At 44.7% G+C, this 14,916-nt stretch overlaps 2 protein-coding genes across 14 annotated transcripts in view; one reads left to right on the plus strand and one right to left on the minus strand.

Moving 5' to 3' along the window:
* The window catches only part of SUDS3 (SDS3 homolog, SIN3A corepressor complex component), a 205,847-nt gene extending 204,428 nt beyond the window's left edge, over nt 1-1,419 (minus strand). For 6 of the 12 annotated variants that reach the window (XM_032309232.1, XM_032309230.1, XM_032309227.1 and 3 more), the window contains exon 1: nt 1,077-1,417. In XM_032309232.1, coding sequence (XP_032165123.1) covers nt 1,077-1,218 — 142 coding nt within the window. In that variant the 5' untranslated portion in view covers nt 1,219-1,417. Of the gene's footprint in view, nt 1-1,076 lie in introns of all 12 variants that reach the window. The other 6 variants (XM_032309237.1, XM_032309233.1, XM_032309235.1 and 3 more) reach the window with 3 other exon arrangements.
* Nucleotides 1,420-5,226: 3,807 nt separating this feature from the next.
* The window catches only part of TAOK3 (TAO kinase 3), a 185,215-nt gene continuing 175,525 nt past the window's right edge, over nt 5,227-14,916 (plus strand). The window contains exon 1 of one of the 2 annotated variants that reach the window (XM_032309141.1): nt 5,227-5,335. The gene's annotated coding sequence lies outside the window, so the exon portion shown is untranslated. Of the gene's footprint in view, nt 5,336-14,524; nt 14,824-14,916 lie in introns of those variants that run through there. The other variant, XM_032309142.1, reaches the window with a different exon arrangement.

Here is a 14,916-nt window from a genome sequence, read left to right on the forward strand (position 1 = left end):
TTATTTGACAGACAGAGATCACAAGCAGGCAGAGAGGCAGGGGGCAGGGGTGGGGGGGAAGCAGGCTCCTGGCTGAGCAGAGAGCCCAATGCGGGGCTCAATCCCAGCACCCTCAGATCATGACCTAAGCTGAAGGCAGAGTCTGTAACCCACTCAGCCACCCAGGCGCCCCTCCAGTGTCCTTTAATGGTTTTTTTTCCCCCCACCTTTCTCCTTCTCCAGTAGCTCCTTCCTCAATCCTTCGAAAACTGTCTTCCTCACACTTGCCAAACTGTAAAGCCCAGTTTGAAAAGCTGTGTTATTAGAGGCAGTAATGATAACGGGAAGAACGTGGAACTGAAAACACAACACCTGGGCACCATTAAGCAAATCCCTATCTCCCCCCTGCCCCTGCTTCCCCGGAGTTACGAAAACGTCTACTGAGTACCAGGCTAAGTACTTTATGCACATCTCATTTAATCCTCACACCTACGCTAGGAAGCCCCGTTACAGTCAGGGAAACTGAGGCTCGCGAGTAAGCTGCCGAAGGTCACAAAGCTGGGTTCAGTGAGCCAAATTTCGACGAAGATCTGCCTGATTCCAGGTTCCGTTCTTTTAAGCAACCTGAGCTGCGCTGCCCAAAGCAGGGCGGGCTGAAGCATTTCCCCGGGGTGGAGGCTCGGGGAAAGCACCTGGAAGCCAAGCTGGGCTTTACTCTGATTCTCTCCGGACCTCCAAAGGAGAGGGGTACTCAAGATACTCAATGGAAGCCTTTCTCATTCCAACCAGGAAAGAACTGGGGCTCACCAGAGACGGCTGAGGGGAGGACATAATCTTCAAGGGACCTCCAGCTCTGACAGCAGTTCCCCAAGTCCCTCCTTCCCATAACTGTTAGGGTCCGACGTCCCCGCAGAAGCCCCGGGCCCAGCGCAGGTGGGGGTGACTTCCTGGAGCCGCGCTCCTCCCGGCGGCCCCTACAGCCTCCCCCAGCCCCGGAGGTCGCCCCGCCGGTCGCCCCGCCCCACTCCCTGCAGCCCACTCACTCCCTCAGCGGTCCCACCCCCGCCCCGGGCGGCCGGGCCAGCCAGAGGACGCACCTTCATCCGACTCGCGGCCGCGGCAGCTGCGCTCGTCGTCCTCGGCGCTCTCCAGCTCTTCGTCCTCCTCGGGGTAGTACTCCGGGGCCGGCGGTGCTCCAGCCGGGGCCGGAGCCGGAGCCAACAGCCCCGCGGCGCTCATGTCGCCTCTGGCCGCGGCTGAGCGTGTCACCCAGCGACCGCGGCCGCGCGCCCTGCGGACTCGACGCCCGCCTAGCAGCCCCCGAGGGAGCCGCCAACTCGAGGAGCGGGAGCGACGGCAGCCCCGGCGACCCCTTCCCCCTCTCCGCCAAGCTCCGCCCCGCGCGCCCGCGCTCGGCAACGGGGGCCTCGTGCCGGCGGTGACTTCCGGGTCGCGAGCTGTCCGAGGACCGCCTGACTCCGTCATCCTTGCGGAGGTGGAGAGGCCAATGGACGCCCCCTTCGTCTTAACCTCGGCCCTTTCATCGCCGTCTTTAAAATCCTCAACGCGTAGTGGGGAGGGGCGGAGACAAGATCTCTGGAATTAAGCAAATCTTTGGACAGGCCTGGCCGCAGCTAGGACCCCGAAGCTCTCAGGCGACTTCTGGAAACAGCCGCCAGGCGGCGCAAGGAGCCAGAACTAAAGCGAGAATCCTTAGCGCCCCGAAAGGGTTTAAGGTGGTCTCTCATTGAAATAGGTGAACATGATCCATCTCCTTTATGGGTTAGGAAACGCTGACATCTAGAATTTTCGTGATCATCCCCCAGAGCCTGTATCCTCCCCTAATTGGAGCTTTATTGAGAACTAAAAGGCAAGGATGCTGATAATTCCCTTCTGGAGTCAGTAAAAGGGTGTCTTCCCAGTCCCTCGGAGTCCTTTCTGTTTGTATAGGTGTATCAGTAAGGTCTTCTCCCGATTTTGCAAATGAGAAGTGAACATTTACCTAAAAAATGGTAGCGTCCAGGCTGCCTTGTTTACACGATTATACCCAAGCGCTGTACATTACTGCTGCCCCATATTTTTTAGAATATTAATTTTTTAAAAGGTGCTTTCCCCCAACCAATAACTTGCTAACATCTCTCAGCTGAGCAAGTGGAACGTTCTGCTTGCAGGAAGTTAATTAAGCTAACATAAGGAAGGTGCTATGTGGAAACTTAGAAAACAAGAGAACTGAATACCTGCATGAATTAATTCATGATTCCTTCTGAGTAGAAGACACTGTGTTACAAGCTTTGCTTAATGAACAAATTTAGGATGTCCCTTGTCTAGTTGTGTGTAGCAAGAAAAGGGGTAAAGAAAAGAGCCTATGATGTTTATTTGTCTAAAGTAACCCTGCTCTCTCTATGTTGCATCCCATTCTCCATAGAATAAGTAACTTACAAGTAGTGAGGTTGAAAACAGATCTAAAAGCCAGGGTGGGCCCCAGTATCGTGATCTTTCATGACCAAATTCATCTCTGAATGGAATCCCCGAGTCTTCTCAAAGTGAAAAAAAATTTATTCTCATCCCACTTATTTTAACATTTATTTTCTACCTTGTCTTAATGAAAATCTTGGCTCTTTATGGGAGATCTTTCCACCCAACAAAACTCAACAATTTCTAAAATGGACTGCTCCAATGTCTTTCCATGAGTTCAGAGATCTTCTGAAGCTCTTTCTAAATAACATTCTCAAGACTCACTGTAGATGCACCATCTGTATTTAAACTAGGATTTTAGAACATCCTCTTGCCCAAAGGATGAAGTCATTTCTATTTTTATTTTAGATCACATCTAAATTATTTGTAATCAGCTATATTGAGCAAGTTGGGTTTCCATCAGAAGCAATAATCATAGACCAGAAAAAGCACCAACATTTTAGAAATTAGAGTTCATTGATATAATGAATATAAAAAAAAAACAGATTTGACTTCGTTGCTAATTGATTTTTTCAAGACATGGAATTTTTATCTTGCTTATGTTTTCTTTCTACTTGATTGCAAATAACATCTGTTAATGGTCATGCATTTCTTTTTTATATGAATAGACACAACTGAACACTGGTAGTGAAAACTTACTCCATTTCTTCAATCCATATTTCCAGCTGCATTATTGGTAGAATGAGCTCTTAATTTATAATTTGCTCTTTCAGAGGAGGACCTAGTCAGAAGAGTTCTGTTGTGACTTTTGTCTTACCTAATATAATTAGTATATAATATATATAATATAATAATTAATATAATTATTATATTCAACAACCTATAGTTGTTAAATATAATAATTTTGGGGGCTTCCTGGGTGGCTCAGTCAGTTGAGCATTTGACTTGGTCAGGCTCTGTGCTCAGCAAGGAGTCTCCTCGGGATTCTCCCTCTGCCCTTTTCTTGCTCCCTCTAAAATAAAAAAATAAAATCTTAAAAAGTATTTATATGTATTACAATTTTGGATAGTCTCTCTAGACCTTTAAAAATCAAGATCCCACAGACTTACACTGAAATCTCTCATCCCTTTCCAAAATGCTAGTCAACACTGCTCAGGAGGCACCTACTTCAGAACTCAAATTAAGTCCTGCCAGCCTCATTTCCACTCTGCATACCCAAACACCCCAGTTTGAAGGGAAGCATTGTAACTGGAATGGAGTATCATTGTAAAACATAAGAAAAACACCTACAGTGTTTAGGACACAAATTTTGTCAGCAGGAATTAACACAAGAGTTAAGGATGGAGAGTTTTCAGAGAGCCAAGTCCTACGTGCATCAAATGAGGCTTAGCATCAAACTGTGTGCCTGAAAGGAAACCATTTCTTCATAAAATGCTGAATTGCCAAAGTCCGTCAACTTTGGGGTTTATGAGTAAGAGTAGCAGTTTTCAGTTTCTGGTATTGACTTAATCAACCTATACAGCTTCAAAAAATATAAAGAATGGCTCCCAGGAACAAGACGCACTTTCACCCAGGGGCAGACCAGTCTCCGATTATCACAGGTTGCACTTTGGCCCATTAGTTCACACAGAATCATTAAAAACATTGGCCCTGGAGAAACGAATATGCTGACTCAGCGCGCTGGAGCCTACCCCACAGTTCCTGCTCCTACTGTCAAAACGATTATCAAAACTCACAAACTGGGGCTCCTGGGTGGCTCAGTGGGTTAAAGCCTCTGCCTTCGGCTCAGGTCATGATCTCAGGGTCCTGGGATGGAGCCCCGCATCGGGCTCTCTGCTCAGCGGGAAGCCTGCTTCCCCCTCTCTCTCTGCCTGCCTCTCTGCCTACTTGTGATCTGTCTGTCAAATAAATAAATAAAATCCTTATTTTAAAAAAACCTCACAAACTAATTATTTCTCCGGTTTTGTCCTTATTCCTACCAAAATGAGCCCCATCGGTGTTGAATGCCTTGCCTGCTCACAGTATACACCTCGTATGAGGATCTTTGTGCCCCCCACAGCATTAAACTGACGTCTGTCGAACGCAATGCAAGGGCAACTCTCTTGCCAAAAATATAAAAAAACTTAAATTCAGTTAATATTTACAAGTCCGGAGTGAATACACGCTCCATTAACTGATGGCATCACTACTTTGGGAGCTGAGTAAGAATGGAAGAATGGGGACTTCCTCAAAAGCTCTCACACGGCGGTCCCCGGGAGTCCCAGGGGCCCTTGCCTCTGGGAGGCTCCCAAGAAAAGTAAAGCTGCAGAGGAGTGCCATGAACTTTGACCCTGGTGCAGCACAAACAACGCCGACCGCACCCCAGGCGGGCCCGCGGGGTAACTGAAGTTGCAGGGTCTTCCGCGTCTTAGGAAACCCCGCCCCGCCCCGTCCCGCCCCGTCCCGCCCACCGCCCGCTCCGCCAATCCTCAGGCGCCATCGACCGCTCGGCCTCCCAGGCACCTCCAATCAAGTACCTATATCCGGCCCCAGTCCCGTGCCCCGCGGTCAGGGGAGGTCAGTAGAGGGCCTATCGGAGCCGAGCTGGGGGCGTGGTCGGGGGCAGGGGGCGGGCGAACTGAGACGGCGGGGCGGAGCGCGCTCGTCGCAGTCGGGTGCGATTGGCCACCCCTGGCAGGAGCCGCACCTCGGACAGCAGCAGCGTCGGCAGCGGGAGGGTCCGTGTGGCGCCCGGCGGCGACGGCGGCAGGGTCCTGCGTGAGAGAGTGGGTCGCGACACCGAGGCCACCGGCGGAGGCTCCGCGTGGCCGGACTCGACACTCAGCGACCCGAACCGGGGACCCTCCCGGGGACAAGCGGCAGAAGAGCGACTCGGGAACAAGTGTGGGAGAGGAAGCGGCGGCGGTGACGCCGGGCCCCGGGTGGTGACAGCAGGTCTGAGGTGAGAGCACCGCGGCTCGGGACGGTGACAAAGTGAGCCGAGGCAAGGAGACCCTGGGCGGAGTGAGGTCGGGGAGGACTCGTGACGGGAGTCCTGGAGCGAGTTTGTCCGGACGGGGGAGAGGAGACCCCGAGAGGGGCCGGGATAGCGGGTCTGAGCGGGAACCGAGAGAGGGCTTGGGACAGCGGGTCTGGGGGAGTCCCCGAGAGGGCTTGGGACAGCGGGTCTGGGGGAGTCCCCGAGAGGGCTTGGGACAGCGGGTCTGGGGGGTCCCCGAGAGGGCTTGGGACAGCGGGTCTGGGGGAGTCCCCGAGAGGGGTTGGGACGAGTGTGAAGACAGGAGACCCCGAGAGGGCTTGGGACAGCGGGTCTACGGGGAGTTCCCAAGAAGGCTTGGGACAACAGGTATGAAGGGAGAGTCCCCCAGGAGGGGCTGGAACAGCGGGTCTGAAGACAGCCCCGAGAGGGCTTGGGACGGCGGGTATGAAGGGAGGGAGCCCTGAGAGGGGCCAGGACAGCAGGTCTGAAGAGAGGGGACTCCGAGAGGGCTTGGGACAGCGGGTGTGGAGAGAGGGGACTGGAGAGGGCGTGGGACAGCAGGTCTGACTGGGGGGACCCCCCCCCCCCACTAGAGGGGCCGGGACAGAGGGTTTAGGGGAAGTCCCCGAAAGGGCTTGGGACAGCGGGTGTGAAGGGAAAGGACCCCGAGAGGACTTGGAACACCAAGTCTGCTGGGGGACACCCCCCCCCCGAGAGGGGTCGTGACAGCGAGTGTGAGGGAGACTCGGAGGCGGGCTTCGGAGCGCGCGAGTGGAAGGAGAAGGGGGGAGCGAGTCTGGGTCGGGGTCGCTGCACGCGGCGAGTCGGGACTGCAGGCAGCGCACGGCGAGGGGAGGCGTGCTGCTCGCAGGGTCTGCAGCCAGCCAGTCTCCCCAAAGGTGGTGTGTGAGATGCGGGGCAGCCCGAGCCCCGGTGTTATGCTCCCGCAGAGCAGGGATTATGTAATGAATCCTCTCCTAAGTAGAACGCAAGGGCTGGAGGGTCTGGCAGAAGCGCAGAGATCTTGGCAAGAGCGAGCAACCGACCGCCCGACCTCTCTCCTCGCTGGCCCCCTGGCTTCTGATGTGTTTCTCAGAGTTTGGCGTGGATGCCTTGAAAGTGAGGGGCTTCTTGACATTAATACCTGAACGAGAACGTGGAAAGTTGGAGAGAGGGCTTCTCCAAGCCCAAGGCAGTTGAAGGGGAAAGGGATCCTTTTGGAGACCCATGTCTTGGATTAATTGGGATGTCATTGGTGATAGTCCCTGTATTTTTCATTGCTAAGAAAGGTTTTTAGACTTGGCAGCCCTTTAGTTGTTCGCCGTGCAGATTCAAATGAACTATACACTAAGTTTGTTTAGCTTTGATGTGTTGGAGATAGTTGGGAGGTCAACCTAAATTTTGAAAGGAGGTATCACAGTGGCTAATAGCCACTTTCCAATTAGATTTCTCATCATAAAAGCTACCAGGACTGAGCTTTGCGCTTAATTCTAGGACAAGCTAAGGAGAGAGATAAGCCTGTTTAAACCAGACGCTATGCCCTGGTAGGAGGCAAGTGTGTGTCTATTAAAATGATAAAACAAATAGTGGAAAGACGGAGGTGGTGGGAATTGGGGGGTTAGCCTCCTACTTTGATGGATGTGAAAATTAAACTAATGACCAGGCTAGTTGTTCACAGTACTTAGGATATGTTAATACTGCCCTACCTTTCAAATGTTCTCTTAAATGCACAAGCTTTGTTACAGTTGTGCCCAGCACTTTTGCTGTGAATTTTTTAACCTTTTTCTCTGTGTGTTTTTCCTCTTCACTCCTTCTCTTTGCAACTAGTTCCTTTTTTTATAGGAGCAGACTTAGAAGATGATGGTTTGGGGAACATAATAGAGAATGTCATTATCATTTCACAGTTACTTAGATATCTTCTTTGCTTCTGGTTTAGACTATGTCTTATTAGGAACTTTTGCCCTTGGGTAGTAATGGGCAGCTTCAGCGAAGGGGAAGAAAGAAATGCTGCTTTATTTTCCCAAGACCTAATGGAGAAAGCTTACTTAGAACTGCCTATTTAAATCCACGACAAACGTTGCTGAAGTCATTTTCATCAGGGTGATAGTAAGTAGAGGACATGTGTCATTTGGGGATTTTATTTGATATTACCTGATACAGAGCTGTTCTTAATATGACTTCAAAGAGTGTGGAGCTGGATATGGTTATGAAAATGCCACCAACTAGAAGTCCTCCCCTAAGAAATAACAGGGAGGTAAGAAGAGCAACAATGGCGAATACAAATTTAAAATATGCCGCTATAATTTATTTAAGATGTATTAAGTATGATTTTTATGCTAAATTTATTTTTCCAGAACTCTAGGTCAAATTCAAGTAAAAAATAAAGTCAGTTAAACCACGAAGTTATTTACAAAGGGCATATATTCATTATATAGTGCCCAAAACTTATGAAATGGTTTGTGGAAGGATTGGGAATCTGAGGACCAATAATTCTACAAATAGAAATGTTTGAACAGATAAGCTCTTTGATCATACTTGTTAGCTCATTTCTGACTGGTACAGATGATAGTTTCTTAGGACAAAACATTAATTTTAATTTCTTACAAGAAAAGAAAGTGTTCTGATACTCCCTGGAGTGATGACTAAAGCAGTCATTTCAACCACATTACATTATGGTATTGATCCAGAAATGATGAAGAGAGAGTCATTGTAATAGAATTTTTAGTGATAGGAAGGGCCTGTAGTCACTTCTTATGCCTTGCGGTGATGAGAAGGTGGGATAGGAGGGTAGGAATTATGTGGGAATTTTCATTTATTTCACAAAAGAAAAGTACACCATGAGAAACTGCAAATATGTGAAGTCATTACGCCTGTGCTCATTAAACTATTTCTTTTCAAATTAAAAAACATACCGAGAAGAGGAAATTAAGAAGGAGCTTTCCACGTCCATGTGAATGGTTATAGCCACAAGAGAATGCAAGTCCTTTTGGTTTGGAGTTCTTTTTTTTTTTTTTAGATTTTATTTCTTCATTTGACAGGGAGAGACACAGTGAGAGGGTGAGAGAGGGAACACAAGCAGGGGAAGTAGGAGAGGGAGAAGCAGGCTCCCTGCGGATCATGACCTGAACCGAAGGCAGATGCTTAACAACTGAGCCACCCAGGCGCCCCTGGTTTGGAGTTCCTAAAACTGTTCTTATTCTTGATTTAGCAGGATACGAGTACTACCCAGTAAATACAATAACCCATTTTGCCCTTTCTTTACCACTTGAGTCATATACAGTCAAACCATTGTCATCTCAGAGTCTACCTTGATATCTAATTTGGTTTAATGTTTAAGCCACCCTGAATAAAAGTTCTCATTGCTTGCCAGTGTGCATATTTTTTGGTTTCAGTCGTATAGAAGAATGAATGAAAACTATTGGTACTTTTATTTTAGAACTTCTGTGAAAAGCCTCTTTCTTTCATAATCTTTCCTCAGTCTTTGTTTCTCCCCTCCCCACAAAAAGAAAATAGACAGAAGTCTTCCACCCAAGTGTTTTGTGACTCTCCTAAGGGAAGACTTCTTTACAGTCTTCAGTGAGATTCAATGAGCTCATCTTCAATGATTCTGTCAATCCGTGAGAACCGTTTTGAATTAGCAGTTTTGAGTCGTGAGATATTGTACAGTTGCAGTTCAGCAGAGGGAGTTCAGATTCTGATTGTTTAGCTTTATCATCCATTTAATTGGTCGCTTTGTTATATATGAAGATATGTTAAAAGTTTGTTACTGTTTCTTAAACCCAGACTGAGTCAAAACAAAACAGAACAACAACAGCAACAAAAAAGTAAGTGGTATCTATCAGTCTAGCTGTCCTTACAGATAAGCTATATTGACTTTATAAGCTATATTGACTTTATGGACCAAAATATGATCAAACTCATTTCTAAACTACAGGCATCAAATTAAAAACAACAACTATTTAGAATTTTTAGGATTACCAGTGGGAATTAAATTGATCATTCAAGCTATATATTATTTAATTTACCTAAATATTTTATTAATCAACCTAATGTGTGTTTTTTTTTCTTTCTGACCTGAGGTTTGTTAGAGACATTGAAACTAAATTATTTCCATTTTACAACAGAATGACTTAGGGGTCAGTTTCTTGATTTGTTAACACAGATCAGGTATCTCACACATATACATTTTTCATCCCCAGAGTGAGGGAGAAAGAGATTTTGCCTTGTAATAGACACTTTACACCTAGGAAAACCTACTCCATTAAACAAAGACCTGCGGCTCATGTGGATTTAGATATTCACATTGAGAATGTACTTGCTGGAGTCTAGTCTTTGGGGCCCTTCCACTTAACCTCTAGCCTCAGTGAAATGATGGTTAGCAATTCAACCCCACAATATACATTTTGTTACATTTAATATTTCAGTCAATTATCAAAGTGCCAATTGGAAGACTTCAGTTTTACTTCCACCCACTATTTCTGATGGACAGTGGGATAACCCTTTATTTCCAGATCAAACTAGGACTATGGGCAGAATATATTTGTTTTTATATGTTTCAGCTCTGTCTAATGACACAGGCTTATGTCCACAACTATCAAGGCTTATGACGATTCAAATAGATTTTATTTACCCATTACAATAGATGGCACTAATCAAGGCAGAATGCTTTCTTACATTAACTAATAACCTAATTAGTCTCAGCAATAGACACAGAACAGAATGGTAGCTTGCGGCCAATCTTCTATTCTATTGTGAACATTCGCCTTTACTTTTTGAAGAGTGTGTGCGTGAACACACAAGTATTTCCAGAAGCCACATATTGCTTTTAAATGATCTAGGTCAAGCATTAATAGCAGAGATACAAAATTACAATATTATGCTTCATGTACCTTTATGTTTCTATTGTCTCTTGTGTAAAATTTCTCTTCTGTCACTGTATACCAGGTCCTTGTTTACATGTGTTTTTTGGTCTTTTACTATTCTGTGAGCTCTTCAAGGCAGAGCTGGGAAGTTCTCATCTATGCATTCCCCATGGCAAGCTTAGTACCAGGCACAAAATACGAAGATGCTCCATAAATGTGAATTGAATGACTGGTTGAATTAATGATGAGCAAATTAGTAGATTGTATTTACGTTCACACTTTGTTTCTTACACATCAAAAGAGACAGGGATTCCGTTGGAACATGAGCAAATGTTAGCTTTCTTCATCTGTCATGTAAGAAACAGCACGATACATTGGAAGGAGAAAGGACCTTACACTGAGAGAGACTTGGGCGTCTACTTTGGCTTTGTCATTGTGCCAACTGGGTAAATTACTTAAGTCTTAAAGCTCTCAATTCTCTCATCCGTCAAATAAGAATACATACCTCACAGGATTCTTATAAGGAATAAATGAAGCAGCTTATGTAAAGCGCCAAACACAGTGACAAGCACATGAAAGTGTTTAATAAATCGTAGCTGCGTATTATTTTAATCACGTGAAACAATTTTTTATTATTTTTTTTTCTCTATTCCCAGTATCTAGTCAGTTGCTAAATCCCATGGCTCCTGATTCCAAAAAGAATAATTAAGAGACTCACATATAGGGAAATTGAGACAGTGAGGTTAAGTGACTTCCCAAGGTCAGACAAAGGTAAATTTGACCCCTGTGACCTAGATCTGGTTTTTCAGCTCACTACAGTTTCCACTTCATTCCTCTCAATGGTCCAAGAAGGAGCTAACAAGAGCCTTAATGGGTGCTGGGAAGGATTACTGTGCCAGTATTCAGTCTCCTTTTCTTTTTCATACTTCCTAAATACATTGTTTCTGTCTTACTCTCCCTAAAGTAGAGCTCTGGTTTTGTCACTCACATGTTCAAATTAATAACTCCTCATAGTCTACTGAATTCAGTACAGATTTATCCAACTGTTTTTAGGTTCTTTAAGATTTTTTTTTTTTTAAATTTATCAGAGAGAGAGAGGGGAGAGAGCAAGCACAGGCAGACAGAGTGGCAGGCAGAGTCAGAGGGAGAAGCAGGCTCCCCGCAGAGCGGGGAGCCCGATGTGGGACTCGATCCCACGACGCTGGGATCATGACCTGAGCCAAAGGCAGCCGCCTAACCAACTGAGCCACCCAGGCGTCCCTGTTTTTAGGTTCTTAATGCTCCATTATCTGTGTGTGTGTTTGTATCCTGTGCCCCAACCAGACCAGCCTACTTTCTGCCTAAATACTTCCTGATTTGGCATCCTCAGATCTTTGTTCCTGCCATTTCTTTTCCTTAGAATGCCTTCTTTTCTCCTTTTCCAGATCTACTTCTCATTCCATCTTCATGAGGCCTTTTCTGATCATCCTCCTTGCTTTTCTTTTCCTTGAATTCCTTAAGTATTTTGTTTTCTTATTACATTAATATTTTCTCTGATTTTACATTATAGGTTTTGTACTTGTCTTTCCTAAATGTCCATCTTCTTGATTTTATTTTATTTTTTTTTTTTTTTTATTTTTTTTTTTTAAAGATTTTATTTATTTATTTGACAGAGAGAGAGGCAGGCAGAGAGAGAGAGAGAGAGGGAAGCAGGCTCCCTGCTGAGCAGAGAGCCCGATATGGGACTCGATCCCAGGACCCTGAGATCATGACCTGAGCCGAAGGCAGCGGCTTAACCCGCTGAGCCACCCAGGCGCCCCATCTTCTTGATTTTAAAAGGACAGTGACATACACATCTAACCAGGTACCTTGTACCTAGTATCTTCTCAATAAATATTTGTTGAATTGTATTAAATTCAAATACTTAATTTAGGTTCAAAAATAATATTTAAATATAATTATTGCTGCCAGGGAAGATAACAGAGATAATTCTTTTTTTTTTTTTTTAAGATTTTATTTATTTATTTGACAGACAGAGATCACAAGTAGGCAGAGACGCAGGCAGAGAGAGAGGAGGAAGCAGGCTGCCTGCTGAGCAGAGAGCCCGAGGGGCTCCATCCCAGGACCCTGGGATCCTGACCTGAGCCGAAGGCAGAGGCTTTCACTCACTGAGCCACCCAAGCACCCGGATAACAGAGATAATTCTTAAATGAAAAATTCACTTCTGACCTTGGCAGTTGGTAAATTCAGTGCCAGTGCTACCAAGTATTTGGAAACTTGTATGTTCATATTTGGCTCGGTAATATACCCTAAAGTGAATTTTGACTTTCGGTGTTTGGGATTTGTTATATTATTTTTTTCCTTAAGTGATGTTTTTATCTCTAAAGAATGGGTTCAAACTTCAGGTCTTTGGAAGTTTCCAAGCTTTCTCTTAGTGTTAACAACAGATAAAATATGATTCCCTTTCATTTGCAATCCAAAGTGGTCGTTCACTTGAGTCAGAGTCTGGGAGAGATCTGATGCTCTCCTCTTCCAGAGCAAATTCCTTACTTCATGATGTAAACAATTTGCAACTGTAAACAGGTAGATTTATTATTATTCCTACCTCCCATATTATATTGTTCTCCACAGTGCTTACTGCCTTCTGACATACCAAATACTTTATTTTATCTTATATTTCTATACTAGAATGTAGACTATGAAAGTAGAGATTTTTTTAATTCATTGCTGTTTCCTAACCTGTAGAACAGTGTCTACCATATAGTATGTGCTCAGTAAATGACTGAATGACTAAGTAGATCACTTTGTCTTGGGAGAGGCCTCCAATTTGTTGGCTAAAAAGAATGTTTTGTTATTTTAAGCACAGGTAGCAAAATCCTAAGGAAGTAAGATTTAGCTTGAAAGAGTAGAGTTTATCTGTGTCTTTTACTCTCTCTGGGCTTTACATTTGTCTTTGACCTATCTTGAGTTTACTCTATTTTTACTTTATTGTTTATAAACAAAAGCTGTTCTGCCACCAAACCATACATCCAAGATGATTATGTCTCAGTCTGGCTAAAATCCTAAGAAAACTGTGTTCATTGTAACAAAATTTAACAGAAGCTTGTTGGCATCGCTCTTAGGCATTAAAGGCTAATAAGACCAAAATTTTAATAAAATTCAGTACAGGGACATTATCCCATTAAAAGTACTTCACTGGGGTGCCTGGGTGGCTCAGCGGGTTAGAGCCTCTGCCTTTGGCTCAGGTCATGATCCCAGGGTCTTGGGATCGAGCCCCACATCAGGCTCTCTGCTCCGCAGGGAGCCTGCTTCCTCCTCTCTGCCTGCCTCTCTGCCTACTTGTGATCTCTGTCAAATAAATAAATAAAATCTTTAAAAGTAAATAAATAAAATAAAAGTACTTCACTTATTTTTCTTGGGTGGTAATATTAACCCTGAAAATTGGTCAGATCAAGCTTCTGATATTAATTTGGGGTTACCGGTTTTCTGCATGTAAAAGTAATTGGGTTTGAAATGTGTTTTAAGCCTGAATTAAAAGAACTTAGTCACTGGTGACTCATGGTAAGATGTTTTTCCTTTTCCCTGCTGGAGCATATGCCTTTGCCTTCAACCTGGCTTTTTAAAACATTGAAAATATAAAGAATCCTACTTTTATATACTATATTCTGGAAAAGCTCTTTTAGGTTCAAGGTGGTGGCCTTAATTACAATGTTTTTAAGTAATGAGCACTACATTTGACTTTCCAAATTTCCATAAATTTTTTTTTTTAGTCCCTGCCTTTATGGGAGTTTTCTCATCATTATGTGAAATTGCCAAAGTCTATTAGATAGTGTATGAGTAACCACAAGGACTTTGTCTTGTTCATTACTGTGTTCCTGGTGCCTAAAACAGTGCTTTTTACAGAGAGAATAATTTAGTATTTGTTGAGTGAAGTCACATACATTCTTTTTTTTTTTTTTTAAGATTTTATTTATTTACTTGAGAGAGAGAGAGAGCATGAGAGGGGAGAAGGTCAGAGGAAGAAGCAGACTCCCCGTGGAGCTGGGAGCCCAATGCAGCACTGAATCCCAGCTTTCTGGAATCATGACCCGAGCTGAAGGCAGTTGCTTAACCAACTGAACCACCCAGGTGCCCGAAGTCACATACATTCTTAATAACAGCTCATCTTACAAAAATAATGAAAGTCTGTTGAAATAAATTTTCTCCAGCCTTGTTGAATTAGGTAATTGCCAGTTCACAATGAAGCCAGTTTGGGAAGCTCTTGAATTAGCCCAAGGTAGCTCTACCCTAATAGTTCTTAGCATTGATTGTACCAACCTGAAATCTCCTTTAGTGGTTCACTTACAAAAGGAAGAGTAAATCGGCAACACCCAAAGGCACTTGCACCTGTGGGAACCAATGGGCGTCCTAACAGGAAATACTTTCAGCTTGCAATACCCATAGTAATGTGCCGCGCCAGGGTCACGCTGTTTTATCTGCAGTTCCTTGTTAGGACTGCACAACATTTCTTCAAGTTTTCTTTTACATATGTGTAAAAGAGAATGAACTTTAAGTTTGAGAATTAAAATATGAACGGTTATTTCCATTTTCTTCGTTATCAAGGAATTGGTGAGTTGTCCTCCTTTAAATTCTTTCTTTACTTTCTAGTGTTGTATCCCCTGAAACCTCACTCTAGCACACAGGGAGAGGGGGAATGGAGGA

Source organism: Mustela erminea, chromosome 13 (assembly GCF_009829155.1).
Source record: "Mustela erminea isolate mMusErm1 chromosome 13, mMusErm1.Pri, whole genome shotgun sequence".
Lineage (NCBI taxonomy): Eukaryota > Metazoa > Chordata > Mammalia > Carnivora > Mustelidae > Mustela > Mustela erminea.